The 23,504-nt window shown below is 37.3% G+C and overlaps 1 protein-coding gene across 1 annotated transcript in view; it reads right to left on the bottom strand.

Annotated features, from left to right (window-relative positions):
* MAGI2 (membrane associated guanylate kinase, WW and PDZ domain containing 2) overlaps positions 1-23,504 on the bottom strand; it is a 714,309-nt gene that overhangs the window by 208,192 nt on the left and 482,613 nt on the right. Inside the window, 1 exon segment of the mRNA XM_054514801.1 lies at positions 17,743-17,822. Within this exon segment, the coding sequence (XP_054370776.1) occupies positions 17,743-17,822 (80 nt within the window).

The following is a 23,504-nucleotide window of genomic DNA, read 5'->3' as shown; positions in this document are numbered from 1 at the left end:
GCTGCTTCTCTCCCCCCTTCACTCTCTGGAACAAGTCTCAGAGGTGCAAAACTTATTATTCAGCATAAACAGAACAAGATGATTGGGGATAAAAGCATCATATAGTCAACCTAGGACAACATCCCTGGGAAAAAATACTGAAGGACAGCTGAGAGGTGAGAGGAAAAGTACAGCTGGGATTAATCAGGAGGTACTTCTTGAAAGGTAGGATAGAATGGGAGCAGTTCCCCACACAGCTGAAGTGGGAACGGGGACTTTTAAGTAAAAAAATCACTAAGATGCGTCCTTCAGGCTTAGAGAGCATCAGCCAGTCTGAAGCACGGGAAATCTATTGCTTTTTCCTATTCTAACTACATCTCCTCTTCAGGAGTCAATACTTCTACCTTGGAAGAGCACCAGCTCTTCTATGCCAGCTTTCAATGTGGCATATATTAAACCAATGGAGATAGGCATCTCCAGGAATTGATTTTGTAATGAAAACAGTGCAGGGCTAACTGTAGTGGAACTCCAGAATGGCATTCAAATTGATAATAAACAACTCAATTTTCAGCCCAGTGGTGATAGAGCATTTAACACTAATAATTCCAGTAGGCAGTAGACTATGTTGTATCTTTGTTTTGCCTTGCCTTTCCAGGGGAGGGAGTGGAAATCAGAGAATACTCAGAATCCAATTACTGGCAAAAGAGGTGGTACAGAACAGTGCCAATGGTGGGATTCAGCAAGAAAACAAAACAGGTAAAAGCTCCTCAAACAGCAATCACTACAGCAGTTCCCTGAAGAATAGACAGTGAGCTCTAACAGAGGTGTTGCAGAACCACTCACCAACCTCTTCTTCCACAAAAGGGAAGTTGGCAGGTTACTTTCTGGTTCTTGGGACAGCATGCTTAAAGCTCCAGTAAGAAGTATTTCTTCAAGATGTGACATTGAGCTTTGTCCTTCTATGCTAACTGGTAATTTGACAAATGAATTTTAAGATTTCAGTGAAGGTTTGGGCGCCACAATGTGCTAATGATGGCTAGGTGATGTAAGGTCTCTTAAAAGGCTAATGGATGAGATTCACAAGGCTAAAGGAAAGCTCTGTTTTCTCATAATGAATTTGGCAATTTAACTAGAATCATTAAAAAGATGACATTCTAGAAATCACAATAGTGTGGACTTCACTACAAGTATCGGTGTTCCTTTAATGGTCCAAAACCTGCAGGTCAAATTAGATCTTGTAAGAGACTGGTTCTGTCCTTTCCGTTTTGACCCAGTTTCCCTTTATGACAAAAAGAAAGAAAATAGTAAAATGCTTCATTCACCCTGTAAATATTGTAAATTGCTTTTATGAATTGATTTGCTTTTAATTTTACCTTTCATCATTACATTGTAAACAAGCTGATGTACTGATGATGCACACTTCTGTACCTATATGTGGAATGAACGACTTCACATTAAGGTTAGGGAATTTACTAGTTTTTATTCCTTTAGAAAGATATTAGCTAGAAAAATTCAATAAATCATAAGAATGTTCCAATACAAATTTAATGTCTGTATAATGTTTTAGCAAACTGCATTTTAACACAGTATCAGTAGGTCTTTGGATACCTAAGGATTCCACTTTGTCATTATTAATGTCTTTCAAATGGCACTATCGTTTGAAAATAGTATTTTTATAAAATATCTTTCAATGAAAAGAAACAAAAGCACTGTCTAAATGTACCTATTTTTCTATTTTTACAATTTAAGAGTGTCATTGCTTTATGCTAGTATGTGTAAGAGAATTGTTATGCTGTCCTCCCCTTTCAAATTGCTGTGTAATAATGATGCAATATTCACATTTCATATACTATAGAAGGATCCTTTTCTTGCTTATATGGTTTATTTCCTCCAAAAAAGACTTGATTTAAGGTCAACATCACAAAATAATGCATCCTTTAGAGTTCCCCACTGCAATGCAGAGTTTTGCTAAGATCAGACAGGCTGTGCCCTTGGCCATTCGGGAATCCCCAACTGGCAATTTGGCTTACAAGCCATTCTATTCATGCCTCTAATCAATGGCCTCTTTTTTCCCAGGCTAATGACAACCTTATGAAGCAGTATTTCTCCCATGTCTCTCAGAAAAAACAATTAGCCAGAGCTACAAAAGCCAATGACACAAATCCATCCTCAAATTGGTTTTGTGATTTAAACTGTGGATCCAAAAAGGTGTTATAAATGACTTCATTGTGAAACCACTCTGATCTTAGATTTACTAGGAGACCAGGAGACAAGTTAGTAAAAGCAGTTATAATGTTTAGAGCAGGGCTTGATCCTGAGAGATGCAGACCAGCTGCATCATCCGTTGACTCTGCTGAAAATTCAGCAGGTCTGTCCTTCTCTCAGTCAGTTCTGCACATCATGTTTCTCTATTTCTAGTCAGCATCAGGCAGAGTGGGCACAAATGGACCTCTCTCAATAGACCTGCCTCATGAAAACATCAATCTAATACTTAACAGAGCTGTGCATCTCTCCTTAGCAAATCTCTTTTGTCAGCCTCTCCTGGATCTTGTGTTTGAAGCATTTACTTTTAGTGAGACTGTATAAAGCCTTTTGGGAAACAACCCAAAAGTTTCTGTTGGGGAAAAAATGGGTCCTTAGATTTTGAGCCAATATTCTATTAGTGTTTCATAAAGCTGATACAGAAAAATAAGCACTCATCTTATACTTTATATATTTTTATGTCCATGCTGTGTAAATAGATGTGTGTATGTAGACATGTATTTCTCTTGTAACACTACAAAGCTTTGTAAATAATGAACTTTCACAAATTTCACACTAATTAAATTACTTCTTGCTAATAGGTATCCATGGAGGCTGCTCCCCAGGTTTTCTAATTTTGCTCATTATGTTCTCTAATTTTTCCAGAGAGACAACTCAAACAGCTATTTGATATACAACGGCTGTACCCAGCTGGCTTTCACTCGAGCAGTTGCTTTGATACAGCATCACATGATGATACTCGTTACTTCAGATAAATTATTCAGAAACTCCCAGATGCAGTGTCCTGCAGTTTACCAAGCTATAGGAGTTTCACTAAGCTGTGATGCTGATATATCACAAATGAATGTGAATTTCTGAGTAATTATATACTCTTAATAAGCCAAAATAACCCAGCAACTGGGTCACCAAATTGCAATTAAACATTAGCATTATTTCTCAAAAGGTTCCCTTAATTAAAAGTTCTCTTTTTTTCCTATTCTGTGTGCTATTTAAGGTTACTTAGTAGATATAACACAGTAGCAAAATCTTCTAAAGCTACAAGTTTTATTTCCTGAAATTCTTAAAATGGTTAATCTTGAAAACCAGTGTAACATTTTTAATGATACTACAGTATTGATGTGTCACATTTGAAATTTGGATGAAGTGAGGTCAAACTTAGCCCCAAATTTTTAACCTTTCATTCAAGTTTTTCCAAGCATTTAGATGAATCGATAATACCAGGGAAAATTATTGTTAAAACTAAAAATTGTGTGTGTGTGCGTATGTATATATATATATACATATATATATATTACAAAATTTCCCCTTTACCTGCAGTTTTTAATTGAACACAGTCCTGACTCCAGGGCTCTATCCAAGCATAACTGTATTTCCTTTAAGAACAAGACACCTAGTACATTCTAGAAAACATTCTCAAAGCAACAAAGTGAAGCCAGAAGCCGATTCCCCAGCAAATCTGGCTGCTGTTCACCTCTTACACAGCTCTTCAGCAGCCCAGCATCAATGGAGTTACACAAGAATGGAATAAAGGACAAGTGTAAAAGGCTCGATGTGTCTTTGCAGGAAGAAAGGAAGGTAATGCCTGCTGCTGCTGCTTTCTCAGACCAGTTTTGCTGGAAATCCCATACTAAATAAATTTCTCTGTCAATCCCCCAAACTAGTTGCCTCAGGATCTATAAACGGGAAGGCTTTTCCTAGAGTGTGCCAAGACTGAAGCGAAAATCATCTCATGTACTTCAAAGAGCTCCATGTCATTCTCACCCAGGGTCGATCCCCGCTGATTCCCTTCAGATCCACCTCGTAGGCAGGGGTGGCAGAAGGAAAATCCATCTCATTTAGCATAAAAGCTAAGGGTGAGGTGAGGCACTCTTTGGACGTGTCTACAGATACAAAGAGTCCCTGCTGTCCAGCTCTGGATTTTCAGTACCCCACTTTTCCATCACTAAGTTGGGCCAGCTGGTTTCATTTCTGTGGAGTAATTAAATACAGCTAATTAAATGGAGCTGCTGTTACCATGCATTCCTAAAGCCTTCGTTTCAGAAACAAGATGATTGTATTAACTCTCTTTCTGGCTCTTTTAGCACAGATTTAGTCCATTTTACTGGTGAATAAAATTATGCAAATAATCATCTTAAGGGATCAAGCATAAAGAAGGTAAATAAAAATTGCCGTAAGTTCTTTCTCAGGATCTTTTGATTCTGAAGTCACTTTCCTGATTCTGAGATATTGGCGAAAGACTCAGAAAGCTTATTCCAGATAATCAAATTAAAACTGCTTGTGAGAACCTGAAGAACAATCTCATAATACCGAGTGTTAAAATGGATGATTAATTTTATCTCCATAAATGCAAAGAAATGCAGAAAGTGAAATAAGAATGCTAACTGTGCATACACACATACAAAATGATGGGCTCTAAAGTGAATATTAACACTCAGAGAAAGGATCTTCAAGACACCAGCTTAAGCCCATGGGGAGTCAAAAAGCAAACATAATGTCAGCAATGTCAAGAAGGGAACTGAAGCTAAAACAGGAAGCAGCATTATGCCATCAATAGTGCAATTACATCCTGAGTACTGCGTGTAGTTCTGGTCATTCAACCAAAAACAGGTAGCAGAATCTGCAGAGGTGCAGGAGGAGATAGTTAATGCTGTCAGAGATTTGGAAGACCTCATTTGCCAATGTGAGGTTTTGTGGGCTAGGGTTCTCCTGCTGGAGAAATATCACATAAAGGAATATGATAATGGTGTATGAATCCTTTCCCAGAGGGTGGAAAAGTTTAAAAAGGAATTAGACACACTTATAAAGGACAGTTAGAGCACAGTGACCCTGAGACCATCACCAGCTCAGAGATTCTGTAATACAGTGAGAGATAAAAAGTAGGAAGGTGCAAGAGTGGGATTATGCCTGCTTTGTTTCTTGTAGCCTTTTCTCAACCATTTGCTCCAAGCAGTACTTAGAGATAGGATACATGTTAGACAGAGAGCTATTCTGAGCCAGTAAAACAGATTTTGTGCTCTTACTATGTTGTCCTCACTATGTGTAAAGTAGGAATTTATTCTACATAAGATTCAACTTTACTTCAGCTACAGAATCACAAGAAAGGACTCAAGAATTCTGTTTCTAAATCTAACATGCTAATATAAACAGCCCTAATTCACTTAAAAATGTATTATTTTTTAAAACAACTTAAACAGTTGCTAAAATAGAAAGAAAACTATGTTTAACTTAACCAGGAATAAAAAATTGCTTTCAAACAATGAGTGTATCTAGTTTTTCTGGTCAAATATCACACATAAGTTTAAACCAAAAAGACTTCTACAGCTTGTAATCCAGATATTTAGTAAAACCTTTTGTAGGACTATACTTTCCCAGTTCTAACCACTGTTCATGAAAAATACCAACATTGAATATTCTTGAAAGACCTGCAATGTATAGAGTTTTTAGACAACCCTAGTGCATTATTCTGGTGCTGAAGGTTTGAGGGAGTTGATTTCCTGTATCTTCAAAAAAAAAATTATTGAAACACTTCACCAAAAAAAATACAACTTAAAATGATGTTAAAGTCCAACATGAAAACAACTTCCTATAAAATTCAAGCTGAGGTAGCCATACACAATTTTAATTTTAATGGTAGCAAGATATTTCTCATCTCTCATCAGGGACTCTCCTCAGAGCATGACAAAAATCCCCATTGTATGAACTAAGCAGCCTAGGAACGCCTGATCACAGTCATCCTTTTAGTTTAACTCCTTTGATAAGCAATTCCCAAAGGCAATGTTTAAAGTTTCTGGAGAAAATGTATCTCTGGCATTAAACTCAAAGACTTGCAGTGTTGGAAATACATTACAGAGAAGGAGAAATTCCAAGCAGAAATCCAAAATTCTTTCAACCAGTTTAAAGCTTATCTTGCTTTGCTTGGTGTTGCAAAATCTGCGTGTATGAATATATGCAAAGCTGAAATAGAATTTAGCTACACATAATGTTTGAAAAATAAAAGCTGTGGCTCAGTTCTCAGAAGGATCAAATCCACGGTGGCATTATTTCAACCTCAAATTCAAGTCTCCATGACATCTCAGCTGATGGGCACTCAGTCATGTGAAAGGCAATGTACAACAGCAAAAGCTGAAGGGCAACATTCCCAGTTCAAAATCTCCTCTCAGTTGCACATGATACTAATGAATATCAATATTCCTCTTATCTTATAGAGCTCCCTACAGCAACATCAGTGGGAGATCTGTGTACATAAGGAGAGCCAGGTAGCAAAACACAGAACCTGCAGCTCAGAAGTTATGGTGATTAGAATGGTAGAAACAGCTAGATCAGGTCAAGAGGATGAGATGAGCATGCCCTCACTACTGCCCAAAGTATAAATATTGAATGAACCACACCAACAACAGCAAATGCACTCTGAAGTTTGTGCAAATTCACTACCCCTGTGTAACACTGTACATGCAACAGGAACATAAAGCAGAATTAACCTTCCTGGGAGCACGGGTTTTATTTTGAAAAGAAGGACATTATATAAATATCAGCTCCACCTTTCCACAAGAAAAACATTTTAAAGGTTTTCTTATTGATTTTTCAAAGCCTTCTCTATTGTAACAACAATGCTTAGCTTAACTACTGTGGCAATAATGAGGCTCATTTACTATCCCAGAAAAGGAATAAGAATCTGCCATTATGTTTCTTTCTTAGATTAAGAAGTATGCAACAAAAAATACCCTGACACACTACATATTCTAGCTGGGCTGTCTATCAATCTGGTCATTATTAAAAATTATTCCAAGGAGAAAAAATTTATTACATTTTCTGAACCTCAAGTGAAGGAAACATTAGCAGATCAGTAACTCAGAGATGATGGCTGGCAGAGAAATGTGGGGGGTGAGGGTGGTGTTAGTTTTAGTTTTGAGAGTGTACCAGTAATCATGGGAACAAAGGCAGGACTCATGCAATTTGCCCATCAGTCATTAATTGTCAGTGACCGCTGCCACAGTCATTCAAAAACAATTAGAAGTGAGAGAAGGAAAGTGTATCACAAAGGCATAAACAATCCAGAATAACCACAGCTGGCACACACATTTTTAATGGGGATTTCACTGCCACAAGGATGCACATTGTTCTCTCTGGAAAGAATATTCATGAGGACATAATTACAATATTTGGTGTTGCATAAACAAAATCTCAAAAAGCACACTCCTCATCTGAATAGGGAACCCTTCAAGTCAATCAATGAAGGAAGCTTACACTGACAAAAAGGAAAATCCTCCTTCTTACAGATGTATTATCTTTCCACCTAATCCAATGCTTCTCAACAGTAGCCATTCAGTGGATTTTGAAGAAGTCCCCTATCACCTTTCACTGAGAGTTTGTTTGGGCTTCTCTAAACAAAAAATAAATCAGTAAGGCTATTTCAAAATTAATCTAAAAAAATTAATAATGACAGGATTTTCTGGCTTCTTCTCTTCTAGTAGGGTCACTTACAATCTTACTTGTGCTTAAGTCAGAGATTAAAGTATGTTTATTAGTTCTTTATCCATAACAATTTATTCTAATTCTGCTTTTGCCTATATAGTGATAGTGCAGCTAGAAAAAATTCTTCAGTTCTTTACCAAGGCAATGTTCCTTAACCTCAGAACTGTACTTCTTGCAGGATTAATATTAGAGATTAATATTAGGGAAAGATTATCCGCTTTTACTCCTTGCTAGACCAAATTCTACTTTTTAAACCACGTGTTAGATTCAGTTACTGAAACAATATAGAATTTAAGCTAGACATAATGAAATTTTAATGAAATACCATTTACTGAAATAGATCTAAGACTATATTTTTCTATCCAGCATTACCTGTTCAATTTATTTATAGAAATTTATATGTTAATAAATATCTTCTAATAACAATCAGGAATTTTATAAACAAAAACTGTTGTGAGAATTCCAGCAATCAGTATAGCAAGCAGTACCGTTATATTTGCTGTGATCTTTTCACTAGACCAAGAGAAGTCCAAAACTACAATTTAACTTTTCAAAAATTAACACCCACGTTTAATGACTAATCTAAACTACTCAGGATATGTTAAATATGACAGCATAAGACCAGACAGTGTAGGGAAGTGTGAGAACAAAAGGATAGTTAGACAAAATTGAGGGTGATAAAATCCTCCAAGAATTTGAAAAAAAAGAGGCAGGAAGGGGACTAAGCTCAGAAAGTTCAAAGAATTTTGAAACTCACTTATGTTGTGAAACAGGCATTTTCTGTCATGTGTTTAATAGTTTGGAAGACACACATTCTAAGGTCTTTCCATACCATTTTTCACTACTCATCAGAGCAACATTTTATGATCCTGTATATTAATGCAGAACTTGCAAATACAGTCGTAGTCTTCGGTTATGAAGAGACCAAGTAAGTCAAATAGTGGTGGGGACACAAGGCCCAAGCAGAAATATCATGGCACAGAAAGTGACCATAGAGAATTGAAGGGTAGAAAATATGAAAATATCTGTATTTTTGAACAAAGTGGACCACGAGAAAAAAATGGCAAGTTTAAATGAATATTAATGGAGCCACAACTGGTAACAGCCTAATGGTCCCCACTAAACTGTCTGAATGATGAGACTGATAGGTCTAAAAAAACATCTGCCCCCAAACCACCAATGAGGGCTGTTCTTTCCCATTTCCAAAGCTGAAGGAAATCGAGTGATTCCTCTAGACCAGTGGAAGAAAGTAGAGGGTCAATTGAAGATAGAAACCCTTAAAATATGAATGTCTGAGTATAAAAAATATAACAGTCCCAAAATAGCTAAAGCTGACTTGGTACTTCCTTTGCCCAACGGTGAAAATTTGTAAAAAAATTACCTATTTTGAAGCTAAGATGATGGTCAAGCAAAACCTACAGTATGAAAAGCATGAGGTCCATCCTGTGAGAGCAGTGGCAGACACTTTTAGATTCAGTAGTTGCACATGACCACAATGAATGCTGAAGTATTGAATTGTTTAACTGTGAAAGTGATATACTTATTCCAGACATTTTTTTGAATAGAAGGAACAGGAATTTCAGATGTGGATCAAATATTTCTGTTTCTGTCATTGGAAAAACAGAATGACTGAATTTTTGTTAAAGGAGTGAAAAGTGTGAAAATTGTGTTCCTTTGTAAGGAAAAACCTTGCTCCCTCCAGTAAATATTCTGTTATAGAGAAGGTAAACTATAACTTTAAATTCTCTAGGCAAGGACTTTTCTTGTAAAAAGGAAAACTCACAGACTACTTAAAAGAAAATAGATAAGAGAAATCCAGCTGGGATTGAAAGAGGAAAAAGTATTTTAAAAATATAAATCCTACTCTCCTTTAACCTTTGCTCCCTCCTTCCAAAACAAAAAAACTTTTAGATAGAGCAATTCATGTTTTTCATGGTGGTGTCAGAGTTGAAAGATTAAATAAAAATTTCTATAATTAAAACATTTCTCAAATTTTTCAGTCTCCTTGAGCAAATGTACTGAAACTAAGTCCAGTGTCCAGTATATTTAAGTATGCAGACTAAAGAAGTTGTAGTTTCTGTTAGCTCCAGAGTGAAGCAGAGCAATGTTATCACTGCAGTGTCAGTATAGGAAAGATGTAGGTTATCAGTAGTGAGATGTTATCTAAACTAGATAATTTCTCAGACAAAATTGCTAGTTTGAGCTATTCTTATTAGTTTTCATAGTAAGATATGACTTCTTTCCCCTCATATGAATCTTTTCCCCTCCATGCACCAGAAGGAAGAGGATCCAACAGAAGATCTGGGTGCTTCATCTTTGTGTGGGAAGATCCCTGGGCAACCTCAGGAGTCACCAGAATCTGGCCTGCATGTCTACAGAAATATGCACATATTGATATGTAAGTAAGGCTCATTTGTGTTTAGAGCAAGTAACATTCATCTGGAATCATTCTGCATTTCTATGGCCTTTTAATCTTTACAGTTGCATAGACAAAAAGATTCAATGTTTTACCAGAATGTGTAATCAGAAATTATTATTTTGATGAAACATTAGACTGTATTCTGTAGAATGTAATTACATATAAAGGTTTGATGTTTAAGGGAAACAAATTCTAACATTTCTTGTCAGGATTCCAAAATCCTGCCTATTTGCCTTATCAGTCCTTTTACCAGGTTTCAGGATTTCCTCATATCCAGAGATACTTTTCCCTTTTCATGTTTCTATACTGAAATAATTCTAATGCTTAAAGACATCACAAATCCAAATACCTTTTTATACAGCCAGCAACACATTCTCCACATCTCTGCTTTTTATACTTTCCACCTTTTATAGCCACTTATTCTATTCCAAAGCCTTCTACTATGAATTCTGCAAATGCAGTTCCTCCCTTCTCGACAGCTCTGCAATATCTACCATCCACACACTAAGTGCTTGTGCCTTCCTCCCACTCAGGCAGATACACTTCCCAAAAAACTTGAAATGCTACCACGTTTTTTTCCCCTGTCCCACAAACAGTGATTATCTGCCAGTGGGTCTTCGAGGGTATTAGTCATGAAAGACAGAGGCTTTTTAAAGTGCTGCATTATCTGTCAAATCTTAAATACAGGATATCTGTGCTCAGACAGGATTTCCCAGTTCTATTTAACAGGGACTCCAGCATTCACCTCACTTTGAGGATTTTAGGCTGGAATCAAAGACCAGGTGTCACAAAAGGAAAATAACTGAGACCTTGTTTAAAGTATACTGAAAAAAAAAATAGAAATCATAAATACAAGGAATTCACTTAATAGTAAGACAAAACTCTGAGGTAGCTGCATTTGTGAAACTCAACTGCTAATGGAACAGAAAGGTTTGGATACATCTTCTCCTTAATTGTAATGCATTGTAAGCAAAGAGCAGTCAAGGAATGTTTGGAATTAATGACAAATACTCTACCTTTAAAGATATCTGCAAGTGTTACTAGGGATTTTAGCAGCAATGGTCTCCAAAATGATTGCCAGGAAATAGCCAACCACTCTTTGCAACAAGTCAAAATTTCCATCAAAGAACACCAAATTTTGGCTTCTAAATTTGATAAAATTGTTGATTTATTAGATGAAATACAAAATGAGAAGATTATGAAGAATAATTTTTAAAAATTATAAGACTGACATTCCTTTTTCATTAATGATCTCTGTTAAAAATGAGAGCTTTCACAGAAAATCAGAAGGAGTAGAAATAATAAAGACAAAGGTAGCTGGCCATATTGTAATGACTATAATCTCACAAGCTCCTCATTGTTAAATCTATCATGCTTCATTCTCATTTAGAAGTCAGAGACTGAAGGATTAAAGTTATGAAGAGAATAGGATTAAAAATCATGTATGTTGATTTCTACCTATGATTAAACAAGGTGCTTATTTCAGAAGGAATTTCAACCTGTTGTTCTTTACTGGCATCAAAGCCTTGATCTTTGCATAATGTGGTGGTGTGAATTCTTTTCTGTATGAAAAAACAGGACCATTCCTTTCAATGGTCCTTATAGGAATGTTTCACGTCACCTCCATTCTCATACCACATATTGTTTGCATTTTAGTGGTCAAAAAGCAACCTCATACTGTCAATGAGAATTCTGCTACTTGCTTCAGTGGTGAGTGGAATCCAATTTATAGCTCATTAAAGATGTGAATTGTTAAAACTCTGGTCCTGTTTCTCCTGAGGAGTTTACAAAATCTCTCTCCCTCCCCTCCTAAATTTCATTACACATTCTAGCTGAAAACTACTTAAGCTTAGCCATTTAACTTGGCAACAAAACAAAAAAGAGATGCTCTCAGAAACTGGATGTGAGTAGCTTCAGCAGCTCCAGCAGGAATTCAAGCCACCACAGCCATTCTGTAGTGGTCCTGTAGCCTTGAACCACCTTCCAGTAGCAGTGTAGTTTAAACTGTATTATCATTTTAGCTCCATTGTGCTGGTTCTGTTTTGGGGTATGTCACTGGTGAATGTGTCTATTTTATTCTGAAATTAAATTAAAAATTTTAAAAGTCTTACAAAATAATAGTAAAATTTTATTGCTGTTAGAAACTGCATAATTCACTGTATCTCACACACTGATGAGCATGCTCTGTTCCTTACAGGGGGCATTTGTTACACACATTGTAATACTTTACGCATAAAGGGCCATTAGCAAAAATATTACTTCATATCTCTATGAACCTTTTCAGCTGTGAATCTCAGTCCACTTTATAAGCTAATAATCTTTACAGGCACATGAAAGATGTGTTTATGTAACCCTCTTTCATAAAACTCAGAAACTGGAAGTGATTATTTTTCATATCACCATGAAGCAATTAGAATGAAAGCCTGTGGTTTTCTTCACAAAAGATCATGGGACAAGATAGTAGCTTCCTTGACCTGCTTTTAGCAGCCTCTAAAATCCTCAGATTGCTGGAAGAGTTACTATGGGTTGCCACTACCTCCAAAGACAGGGATCCTTGCAGGCTGGGTGCCTCTGGGTCCCTGGCCTCTCCCCATTTAAATGCACTCTCTGGGTGGGCAGTGGGAGCAATGACGATGAGAGAGCCAAATGCTCACTAAATAATCAAGGAAACAGAATTTTTTTGTCTACTTTTACTCCTTCTTGTCCTTGCAATTACCAGCTCTGTTTAAGATCACTGTTAGCACTCTACAGGGATTTGTATGGCTGAGACTGTGAGAAACTCTAATGCTTCTGAAGGCAAAGTAATACTCAGTAGTCCATTACAGCTCAAAGGACTTATCTCTTACACTGATAAGTGTCCTTCAAGGAAGCTTCACTCTATGCAAGACCTCCCCCCAGAGAGGTACCAGAATCTGCCCAGGGCACAGCCAGCCAAGGAACGCACATGTGGACAGCTGTTTTGTCTGAAAACTTATCCAAGGATGAAGAATTACTCTAATAAGCTGTGTCACTGAACCGGGCTGTCCAGAAAAGTGTCTTCTGAACTCCCAGGAATGAGGTGACCCTTTTCTTATTTTTATTATCATTATTGTGAGTTTGGCATCACTATTGTAATTTGGTCAATGAATGCCCAGATGGTGTTGCCAGCATGAAATGCCCTTCCAAAGGTCATAACAGTTCAAAATATTTTGTTATGGTTTAATTAATGCAAATTGAAAATGCAAGCAGAGAAAACTACGTTCAATATGTCAAAAAATGACAGAAAAAAATTAATTGTGATCAATATTATTACAAGTAATGCCAGCTCCATTACAAAACTGATTAAATAATACTCAAAATGGGGTTAATAACCTGCAAAAGGGAGTTCTAAGTAAAAACAATCAAATAAAAAGCTATTTGTAGGAAAGTATTTACCCTCTACAAGTTGCCATTAGCAGGTATCAGAAAACACAAACAATATCCGTATAAGAGAAAAGTTCTCTACGTGGCTTCCAGTGAGAAATGTGTGAGGGAATCAAGAAGTAATGCTTTGCCCATAAAACCAGCATGCCTATGCCCAAATGCATCTATAAAACAACAGTATGAAAGGTTGGTACATCTCACTGCAGCACTGTAAGGAATCAGGTAACCAATGATGAATTCTGGAGAGCTGTGTGGGGCAGTGAGAGCAACAAAGGCACCGCCTGTGACTGCAGGAATGCGGAATACACAACCCAAAAAAATGGGATGGGCTGGGCTTCAGTTCAACATGAAGACACTGAAATGCAGCAGCCTGTCTGCATGCAGGTGTTCACACAGGTGAATCTGGTGTCTGTGTCCTCTAAGTGCCAAAGCAGAGCTGACATTTGCAGTCAATGAAGTATAAAGGCAACTCAGCTCACCCTACATAAATATCTATATTTTGCAGTCAAGTTGGTGGGTGTAGAGGAGATGGAAAGACAGATGATGGATGAATGCTAGGTGAAATCAAAGTTTTATTTATAGTTGTAGGCCTACTCATATTTGAAAACTAGGGGATGGGAGAAAGGAGGTTGACATAAAAAGAGAGAGAGGGTTAAGAATGATACAGACTATGGAATGGGATGGATTAGTAATGAAATTAGTGAAATTTTTAAAGGAAATATGTGAACTTGACATATTTGATCCCAGGAAATTTCAAGAGCTGTTTAATCCCCAAACTGGATACAGAAGAAATTGTTGATTTTTCTCCAGAAGAAAAGTTCCCTGAAATGACTTAAGATATGAAAAAATTCATTGCTACATTTCTTAATTAAAAAATGAACTTTCTAAAACCTGTGATATGTCATTACAGCTGAGCTGCCTTTCAGTATTAAACTACATTTCTTACTGCCTTGTGGGACTCATCATTGTTTTCCATATTCTCTCTTGAAGAACAGACTCAGTTAGAAGACCACTCACATAATAGTGGTCTCACTGTAATCATGCAAAGCCTGTGAATCTACTATGTTATATGACTTTACAGGAAGTTTAGCAATGAAGGAATCCAGCACACAGATGCAAAGGGGGCAGAATTATAACTTCTCTAGTACTCTACACATAACAATTGTTTAACCAATTTTGATGTGAAAAAAAATAATTTAAAAGTAGTATTTAAATCCAGGCAACAAAAAATATTTAACTTATATTTTCAGCAGGGAAAAAACAATTATCTCTATTAAGGTCAAGATTTTCTGGAGGAAATCAGAAAAGTGTAAAAAATTGCAGCTGTTATTGTAGAACTGCCAGCTATTTCTGCTTATTGCTATTATGAAACTCAGATTGGCACCATAAAAACAGAGCATAAGAGGTGGTTCTTTCTTCAAAGTCCTGCCATCTAAGTAGGTCTGACAGAGCAAAAGTCAAAGTAATTTGCTGAAACTCACACAGAAATTCCATGACAGAGAGATAGAAATGAAGATCATCACTTAAAATCTCCTGACCTACAAAGAGATTCAGAGCAGTAGGTACCATTAAAGAAAAACAGAAGGAGTCCACAGCACACATGTAGGTGAAGAAAGCTTGACTTGGTAGAGCTTGTCAATCTCTTGGAAAAAGCATGTGAAAATTCTTAAGAGGAGGGATGTGCTGGATGGTTGATTCAGATTTTACGAAAGGAAATGAGCAAGCTCTGGGATTTGCAGCTACAGAAGCCAGAGATAATGAAGAAATCATATTTGTGAAAGAGCATTGAAGAGCAGAAAGCGGAAGAGAGGAAATGCCTGGAGCAGAGAGGGCCCTCAATATCACCAGCCCAGAAGATCAGGACTCTGATACCCTGCTCTGCTTGGACATTGTCTGGTGTGGAAACTGTGTGCTGGTGGCAGAATGAAGAAGAAGGATTTATCAGGATTTGCACTGAAAGGAGAACACAAAATTTGGGTATTCACAATCAAAACCTGATAGCAGAATGTGGTAGATGATAAAGAAGTCATAATGTATCTCAGAGAATCAATACAAGTTCCAGATGTGGCAAAATGAATGTCAATGAAAAGCAAGAGTTATGCATGCAGTGATAAAGCATCAAGGTAGGTATAATTTCCTATCTAAACACTGATGTCTTAAATTTTGTTTCTCTGAGTAAAGTATGCCAGAAAAAATCACAAAGTGTAACAGAAAATATGTTTGGCATAAAAAAGTCTACCAAGCTATAGCTGAAATTAATTATTGAAGTTAGATTAAATTTTAACAAAAATTAAAAATCCCTGTGTGCTATAATAAAGTTCCTTGTGTTGAACTACCATGGCAAGGTACAGTAATTTTAAGTCATATAAGTGATTTTGAAGAACTTTTTCCTCTGCAGGTATTAGATTAAAAAAAAAAAGACAAATGACACTTTTAAAAAACAGAAGAAACTTAGAAAAGATAGGATGTTGGAAGAACAATCATTGTAAGAATAGAAAATCTCTCCCTAAAGTCTTTTATGCATCACTCCAGGTACTTTGCATTAATGAGCTAAGCAACCTTAAAAGAACAACATGACCCAGCATACTGTAGTGATTCAGTAATCCAGTAGTCAAATAACTAAAAAATAATGCTTTTTCTTTAATGCACTGATCTTCATTTTAAATTGTTTCAGACACTTAGGCATTTTTTTAACATGTCAGTGGTGTTCTGATCTCAGTATACAACAGTTAACAGAAAAAAACCCAAAAAAACAGCACATATTTACTCCAAGTAACTCTGTGCAATGTTACTCTACAGATACTGGTAGATTTTTTTCCTGCTTTTTCCATCACGATTATCTAAGGAGCAGGCTATGATATAGGTTCATATAAGTAATGTGAGAGATTTACAAAGCAAAGCTCCTGTGCCCTTGTTTTGTTTCAGTACCAGACCTCTATTGTAATCACTGTAGAATTTAGTCTGGGAGCTCATGTTGTCTGTGCTAGAATAAGCATCATAAAATCATTCAGACATGTAATTTCTGATGTCAGAAGAGAACGTCAGAATTGCTGCTGAAATAAGGAAGCTATTTTTGGAGTATAGCAATCTTTCAAAAGAAAGCCATTTACAAAAAAATCCAACCCGGGATTTACCAAACCACTGACCCTGCAATTCATACAGCCAGCAACTCCTCAGTGACCTCTTAATCAGCCCTGAGTTTCCTTTCTGTTCATAGTATTTACGTTAACCAAATGAATGTGTTTGGAAAATTTAAAATAAATCAGATGCAGTATATGAAAACTTATGAACACATTTAAAATATTTAAAAATGCTTTGAATTCATGCACGTAGCATGCATGCATTTAATGCTCTGTATCTCACAACAATAAAATAAGTAGCAGTATTTAGAAATCACAACATCTTAACTGACTAATCGAACTGACATGGAAATATAAAACAATGAAAAAAAAAACCCTTATCAGAAACAGATCGGTTACAACACATTCTTGCCTTGACTTTATTAAATGCTTTAAATACTGATAAACTTTATCAGAGAAAAATCAGAAATTATACTGGTATGATCTGTATTATTTCAAATCTCTGAATCTGTCAATATAATAATCTCTCCTGCAAAACAGCTACAGCTCCTTTAAGCATCCTCAGCAGAATGTATGCTTTTAAATTTTAAGGCATTAGCAATGTAGTACCCCCCCAAATCCAGCCTTGAACTCTGACAGACACTGATCTCTTTTCTCCCTCCCACACCCTGTTTTATCAGACGCTATTTTGTTTAAATTGGCTATTAAATAGCATAGCACTGTACCTTTAAATACAAATCAAACAATATTCATATTCCCACGGTGCTGCTAGTTTCCCTTATGCATTGAATCGCCTGTAGATTAAAAGCTCAGAATCTGAAAAGGATTCTGTTCTGCAGACCAAAGTTCTCTGTAGGAGATGAGGGAGAGGGTCAGTCCCGGAGTCACACACACAACAGGCAGAAAACACACTTGTGATCCTCAGCTTTGGATAGCATCAGAAAGGGGAATAAAAAGCAGAAACACATGGCACACTGAGAACTGGTATCACTTATGGCTTCTAACCAAAGCAGCAATTAAACACCTTTCATCATTCCCCCAAATGCCTGATTTTTGTAAGAACTGAAAGAGACACACACACACAAAGGAAAATCCCCTCTGAGCAGCAAGGAAAACTTAATCACCTACCATTTTCTTTGCACTCTTCTGGAGGTTTAGCCTTTTTCGCAAGTCGTGGATCCAGCCATGATGTTGTCTTTGTGTTATGGCTGAAAAGAAAAGAGATCACTCTGAGCAGACACATACTGAAAGGAATCAAGTTTATTCCTTAAGAAAAAAGGGTTAGTCCAACAAAATTGCAATCGATACACTTAATTTGCTTACTGGTTCTAAGTAGCCCTGAAGGAGGTGTAAGAGTAATTGTGCAAGGCAGTTGTAAATTTGGCAACCTCAGCTCCCTGTCCTCAAAGCAGCTATTTTTATTAAAATCAACTAGAATGTTGCCAAGTTAACCTCATTGAAAATGCAGAACTCATCCAGAGCAAAAGGAATTTATTACAAATACAGTGTTCTCCCGTTGATCGAGTGCAGGCGACAGGATTCTGTACCATTCTCACAGTTTTCGGATAGAATTATTTTCATCTTAAACCTGTCCTTTTCATAAATACAGGTTTGTTATTTCTCTCCAGCAGCAGTGACAAGGCATAGCAAAAGTGATGCAAATTACAGCATGCTCCTGCAAAGTCTACATTTCCGGACAGGGTGATTAATGATACTTTGTTTAACAAACCTTTATCTCTCCATACATAATCCTTCTATAGAGATAAAATAGATATGCACAAGCTGAATGAATCATGTGGCTCCTTTCTATACTCAGAATAGATCTTTGAGAAATCAGCCATCAAAGAGCATTGAACTGGCAAAAATTGTTTTCTGGGAGATTATTTTGCCAAATGAATTGATACTTAGCATAGCTAATGAGACTTAAAAGCCAGATCCTTTCTATGTATACTTTACCCATAAGCAATTAAATTTGGAGCCAAATATTGCAAACATGTTAAAGAAGACTATAAACCAGAAAATGATGTCATCATTGCTCCTTGATTTTTTGAGATGCCTTTCCTACAATACCATCATTCAGAGACACTTCTAAACCATGTTTTATTTATCTGATACATCCTAAGAGGAAGCTCATTCCATACAATACTAAATGATTTTGTTTATTATTAATTTGCTGTGTCATTTTTAAGTGTACTTATGATTTCTCTTATAAACATTGGTATAAGGTGTACAAAAACAGGGCACCTGGCAAAAAAATGGATTAGGATGTAATTGTTTGTGAGTTTGTTAGTTATTGATACAGTCCATGTGATCCCAACACCACTGGTTCCCCTAGGGAAAAGTAAATAAATAGAAGAAATTCCTTCTCCCACTTTGTCTTCCATGGCAAATAAATTTTCCACTGCCTTGATTTCTCTCTCTCTCTCTCTCAAAACAGTGACAGTGCCTACTTCTCAGCATAACTGTCACCATGTTAAAGCTTCCTCCACATTTTGAATGGGAAAGAAGGTAGAGCAGAGTTATGTATGGATGAAATGGCAACTAAAATGAAAATTGAGGCACTTAAATTATTTTTTCTTAAAAACATTATCTAGTCTAGAACACCATTCATGACAGGTGAAGATGATAAACAAACCCTTCCCTTTGAGAGCTGAGCTGTATTTGCAGATATGAAGAATGATGAGCCAAAGGTAAGGTGAATTTGAAATGATGCCAGGAGCCTGTGCTTGGTTGCAAGTGTAACTAAGACACTTTCTCAGAAGCTCTGGCTGCCTGTGGTCTCCTGTAGGGTGCATTTTTATGCTGCAGTCACAGCCCCACCACAGCTTGAGCAGACATGCTTGTGCTAACTTTAAATTAACTGGGGGAGATGCTCCAGCAGTGCCAGTGCTGCAGGATGGAGCTCAGCATGGGCTCATCACCCCAGCATCCATCCACTGAGCTCCTTGGGTGCATCCAGCAGCACATGCTGGGCTCCACACCACCAGGGATACCCTGTTAGCAGTGCCAGAGCTCAGAGTGAGCTTGGACATTGCTGTGGGAGCTGCAGCTGCATCTCTGGAGTGTGGGCATGTCTGGACAACAGCCGCTCTCTCCCAGATCTTAATTCTGAATTACTTTAGGGACCCCCACTGACTGCAGCGACTAAATTAGAATCACAGATAGTTTCCTATGACTTTAAAAGATTGATTATATGATTACTATGATTACTACTAGCAATGTTTGCTGTGGTAGAGAGAAAATCTCAAAGCATTTTACAAAGGAAATAAAAATAACCAGCCCTGGTTTAGAGGCAAGAAAATGGAGTCGCAAAATCATGAAATTACTGTCCAGAGCCTCCAAACAAGCCAGTGACAGCAGCAGTACGAAAAGCCAGCTCAGTTGCAAGTCAACTGGCCAATGTCCACCCATCAGACTAGGCCAGTTCACTAGCCCTGGAAACGTCCCTATAATATTTTTAGAAAGAGTTTTTAAGTATCTACAAAAACAGGTGCCAAGCTGGAAACAAGCCCAATTCAATATCAATATTTAAAAATGCGAATTAGTTGAATTACAACCTTCAAGGCTTTAGGTGAAACTAAGAACAGCAAGCAGTTCTTCCCTTTAGCATAAATGTGGCTTCCACAAACCCAGCAGGACTGATGTCCCAGTTTTGTGCAAGATGGCCATTTTAAACAAAACCATAAAAGAACTAAAAAATCAACAGCTCTTCCAACAGAAGAGTGACCCTTCAGTCTGCAGTGAAATTTCACAGAATGGAGATGATATTTCATTTATATCAGCTCTTAGAGCACTCAATATCCTCTTCTAGGTGATATATGTCAAACCTGTTCAGCTACTTAGTAACAGCAAAACTCATCCACAAGAACTTTTGTCTGTAACAAATAATTTCAGGGGCAAAGAACCATTTGAAATTCATCCCTTTTTTCCTTGCTGTGCCTTTTCTCTTGCCCTGCCTCTCCACTTTATAATCTCTACTAAACATACAATGCAGTGGGACTAAACAACTCCAGCAATGGGACTTTAAAGGCTTCTAGAACAAGTACTCTAGTGGGTAAAAAATCCTTTCCTGCTCTGAAGGCAGGACTTGAAAGAAGGCACAATCAACCCCACCTGACTTCTAACACCTCCACAGTACCATCAGTGTCCTCCTATGCTCTCCCTAGAGTTGTTTGCTTAGATCATCTTAGCAACCAGGTACACAACACACAAACGGTCCTTCAAGGAGGAGAGACATGACAAATGTCACACTGCTCTCAGTAAAAGAGGGAAATGAGTAGCCCTGAGTACAGAATTGTGGTTTTATGCACGTCTACATCTGTCCTGGATTGGAGTTTTACTTGGCAGGGTATTCTTCCAGTCTCCCCTTTGTCAGCTATTCCCTCTTCAGCTCTGCAAAGGACCAGAATGTGTAAAAGCTAAAGGGAAACAACCTTTATCTCCTGCTTTTAATATAATTTAAAGGAAGCCTTGATAGGAAAGCTTCAATGCGGGAGAAGAGACTGAAGGAACAGTAAATTGTAAATTGGTCAAATTAACACTAATGGCAAGAGTAACATGAACACATATCTGCTGCATGGCTGTGCACACTGAATTCTTAAGCACCAAAAAGCCTTGTAAGGGGCATAACCTGCCTACCTTACCACCAGGTATAATCAGGTGTGTTCACTTGGGAAGTCTTATAGACAGACCAGAAGGAAAAGGGGCTGGGGATTTACAGATTAGTTATGAATGAACAGCAGATGAATTGCAGCAGCAGTTGTCTCAAACAGGCATTTGGAATTGTCAGTGATGGAATGAGAGTGAAGTGATGAAACAAAAGCATCCTGTGAGAAATACAGCTGTGGCTCCAGCAACGTTTTACACTCACCAATGCTTCATTATTTGGCAATAACTATACCTTATCATTAAAAACATGTCTAGAAAACCCATAATTTCAATGATTTTGATTACTAGTTAGGTCTACTGAGATAAGTGCTGGCAAATCAACAATGCATGTCTTAGAATCTCTCTAAAAATTAACGGTAAAATCCTAATTTTTGAAATTTTGGAAGCAAAGTTTCCTTAACAAAAGGATCCCTTTGGTCTTGATTCAAGCAGGTGGAGCATGGAAAGATCATATCTTTTTAAAATTCACCCAAATTTGATACCTATGTACAAAATAGAAACTACATATTGGCCTGAAGTGTATTGCAATTGGTTTTTTTTAAAGGTTGTTCAGTAAAGAAGTGGAGCTTAATATTTTAGCCAAAAGTCAATAAAATATTATTGTTGAACTAACTTAAATCCTCTCTCTTTGCCAAGTATTTGCACCTAGCAGAAACAGTTTATTATAATCAGTCATCTGGTATTAGTTGCACACAATTTTAAATATATGTGAAAGAAATGTTCTTCAGCTGGGTGAAGAGTGAAACAGAGAGTGAAAGAAAGCACAGAATACTTCCCAGAAGCCTTGACTCAACCTCATGCTCTTCTCCAGATTTTCTTTGTAGCTCTGCTTTTAAGACTTCACAGAGACTGCTGAAATGCCTCTGTTCCCTGTTAATAGCTCTGGAGCTGGGTACCAGGCCAGAGGCTTTCTGGGAATCTCACTGGATACTACTCAATATCTTTAGGAAGTAAAAAACACTAGGAGTGTGGCTTTTCTTATCTAACCAAGTGTTATCTTTTAATTATAATTATTTGTTAGACAGTATATTATTTCACTTAATATTTGAATATAATAGATTTGTGTTAACAAACTGTCAGTTTAAAGCACTTTGACAGATAAAGTTTCTTGTACTAACAAAGCCTGCAGGCAATCTCTTGAAACATTTTTGAAGGAAATACAGAGTTACTGATAGGAATAGCCTTAATGTCTTGTAAAAGCACTGCAAACCTAGTCTAAACTGTGCATCTTGCAAGGTATGTAACTTGCATGTTATTGTGGAGAGCATTTCCAAATGGGCATTGTTTCAGTGTGTTTGGGGGCAGCACATATGGGTTTTTTTGGGTTTTTATTGAACACATTACATTTAAGCTGGTTCTCGATCTAACAACTTGAGCAAAGGGGAACAGACAAGAAGAAAACCACAATGCCCTGTAATGCCCTAACTTCAGCAATGCTAACTCCTCCCTCCTCTTTTTTTCTGCTGAAGCATTGCTTATCTACAGAGATTTTCAAGTGGCACAATAATGATCTTTAAGTAATTTGTGTGTGGAGGTTCATGGATAGGAAAACAGAACATTAAACCAGAAATTTTGCAACCCATTCATTGTGAGATGCTCCCTAAGCTCTTTGCACACATGTAGGAACAGACACAAAAGGAAGTTGTCCTCTGGTAGTGGTTTGCATGGCAGCAGCTGTGAGTGCCAGCTTGCCTTGCATTTCACCACGTGCTCAGAGTTTGTGGTCCTTAAGAGACCCAGGCTTGGGAGTTCCTATCCTCTGAACCTTAGATGGCCTTGGGCAGTAGATAAGTGCTTATGCACTCAGCCTAGAGACAGTGGCACTGCCTCTCTAGGCATTCACAGGAGCAGAATATGCTTATGCATGACTTTTTGGGGAGTTTACAAATGCCTAAAGTCTCCTATGGTAATTTCTGCTGTTGAAGTAATTCTGTTTGACTGAGGCAGTTTAATTTCTGACAAAGAATGGGCTTCCCCTCATGTGACTACAAAAATTACATAGCTAATTGTGTAGGATTTGTCTCTCTTCAAGGGAGAGCCACCTATACAGAAAAATTTATCTTACCTATCATCCAGCAGAACCACCTAAGCATAGTGACATAATGCTGGTCTTATCATCTCCCCAATGGCCTCTGGCTGTCTCTCCAGATGGGTCCTGGTGTTTTGACAAGTTCTGTGACTTATCTATCATGATAATGGAGATGTCTTGGGCTGTAACTGTG

Source organism: Molothrus ater, chromosome 5 (genome assembly GCF_012460135.2).
Source record: "Molothrus ater isolate BHLD 08-10-18 breed brown headed cowbird chromosome 5, BPBGC_Mater_1.1, whole genome shotgun sequence".
NCBI lineage: Eukaryota > Metazoa > Chordata > Aves > Passeriformes > Icteridae > Molothrus > Molothrus ater.
The sequence above is the reverse complement of the archived record's forward strand: the minus strand, read 5'-3'. Positions and strand labels throughout refer to the sequence as shown.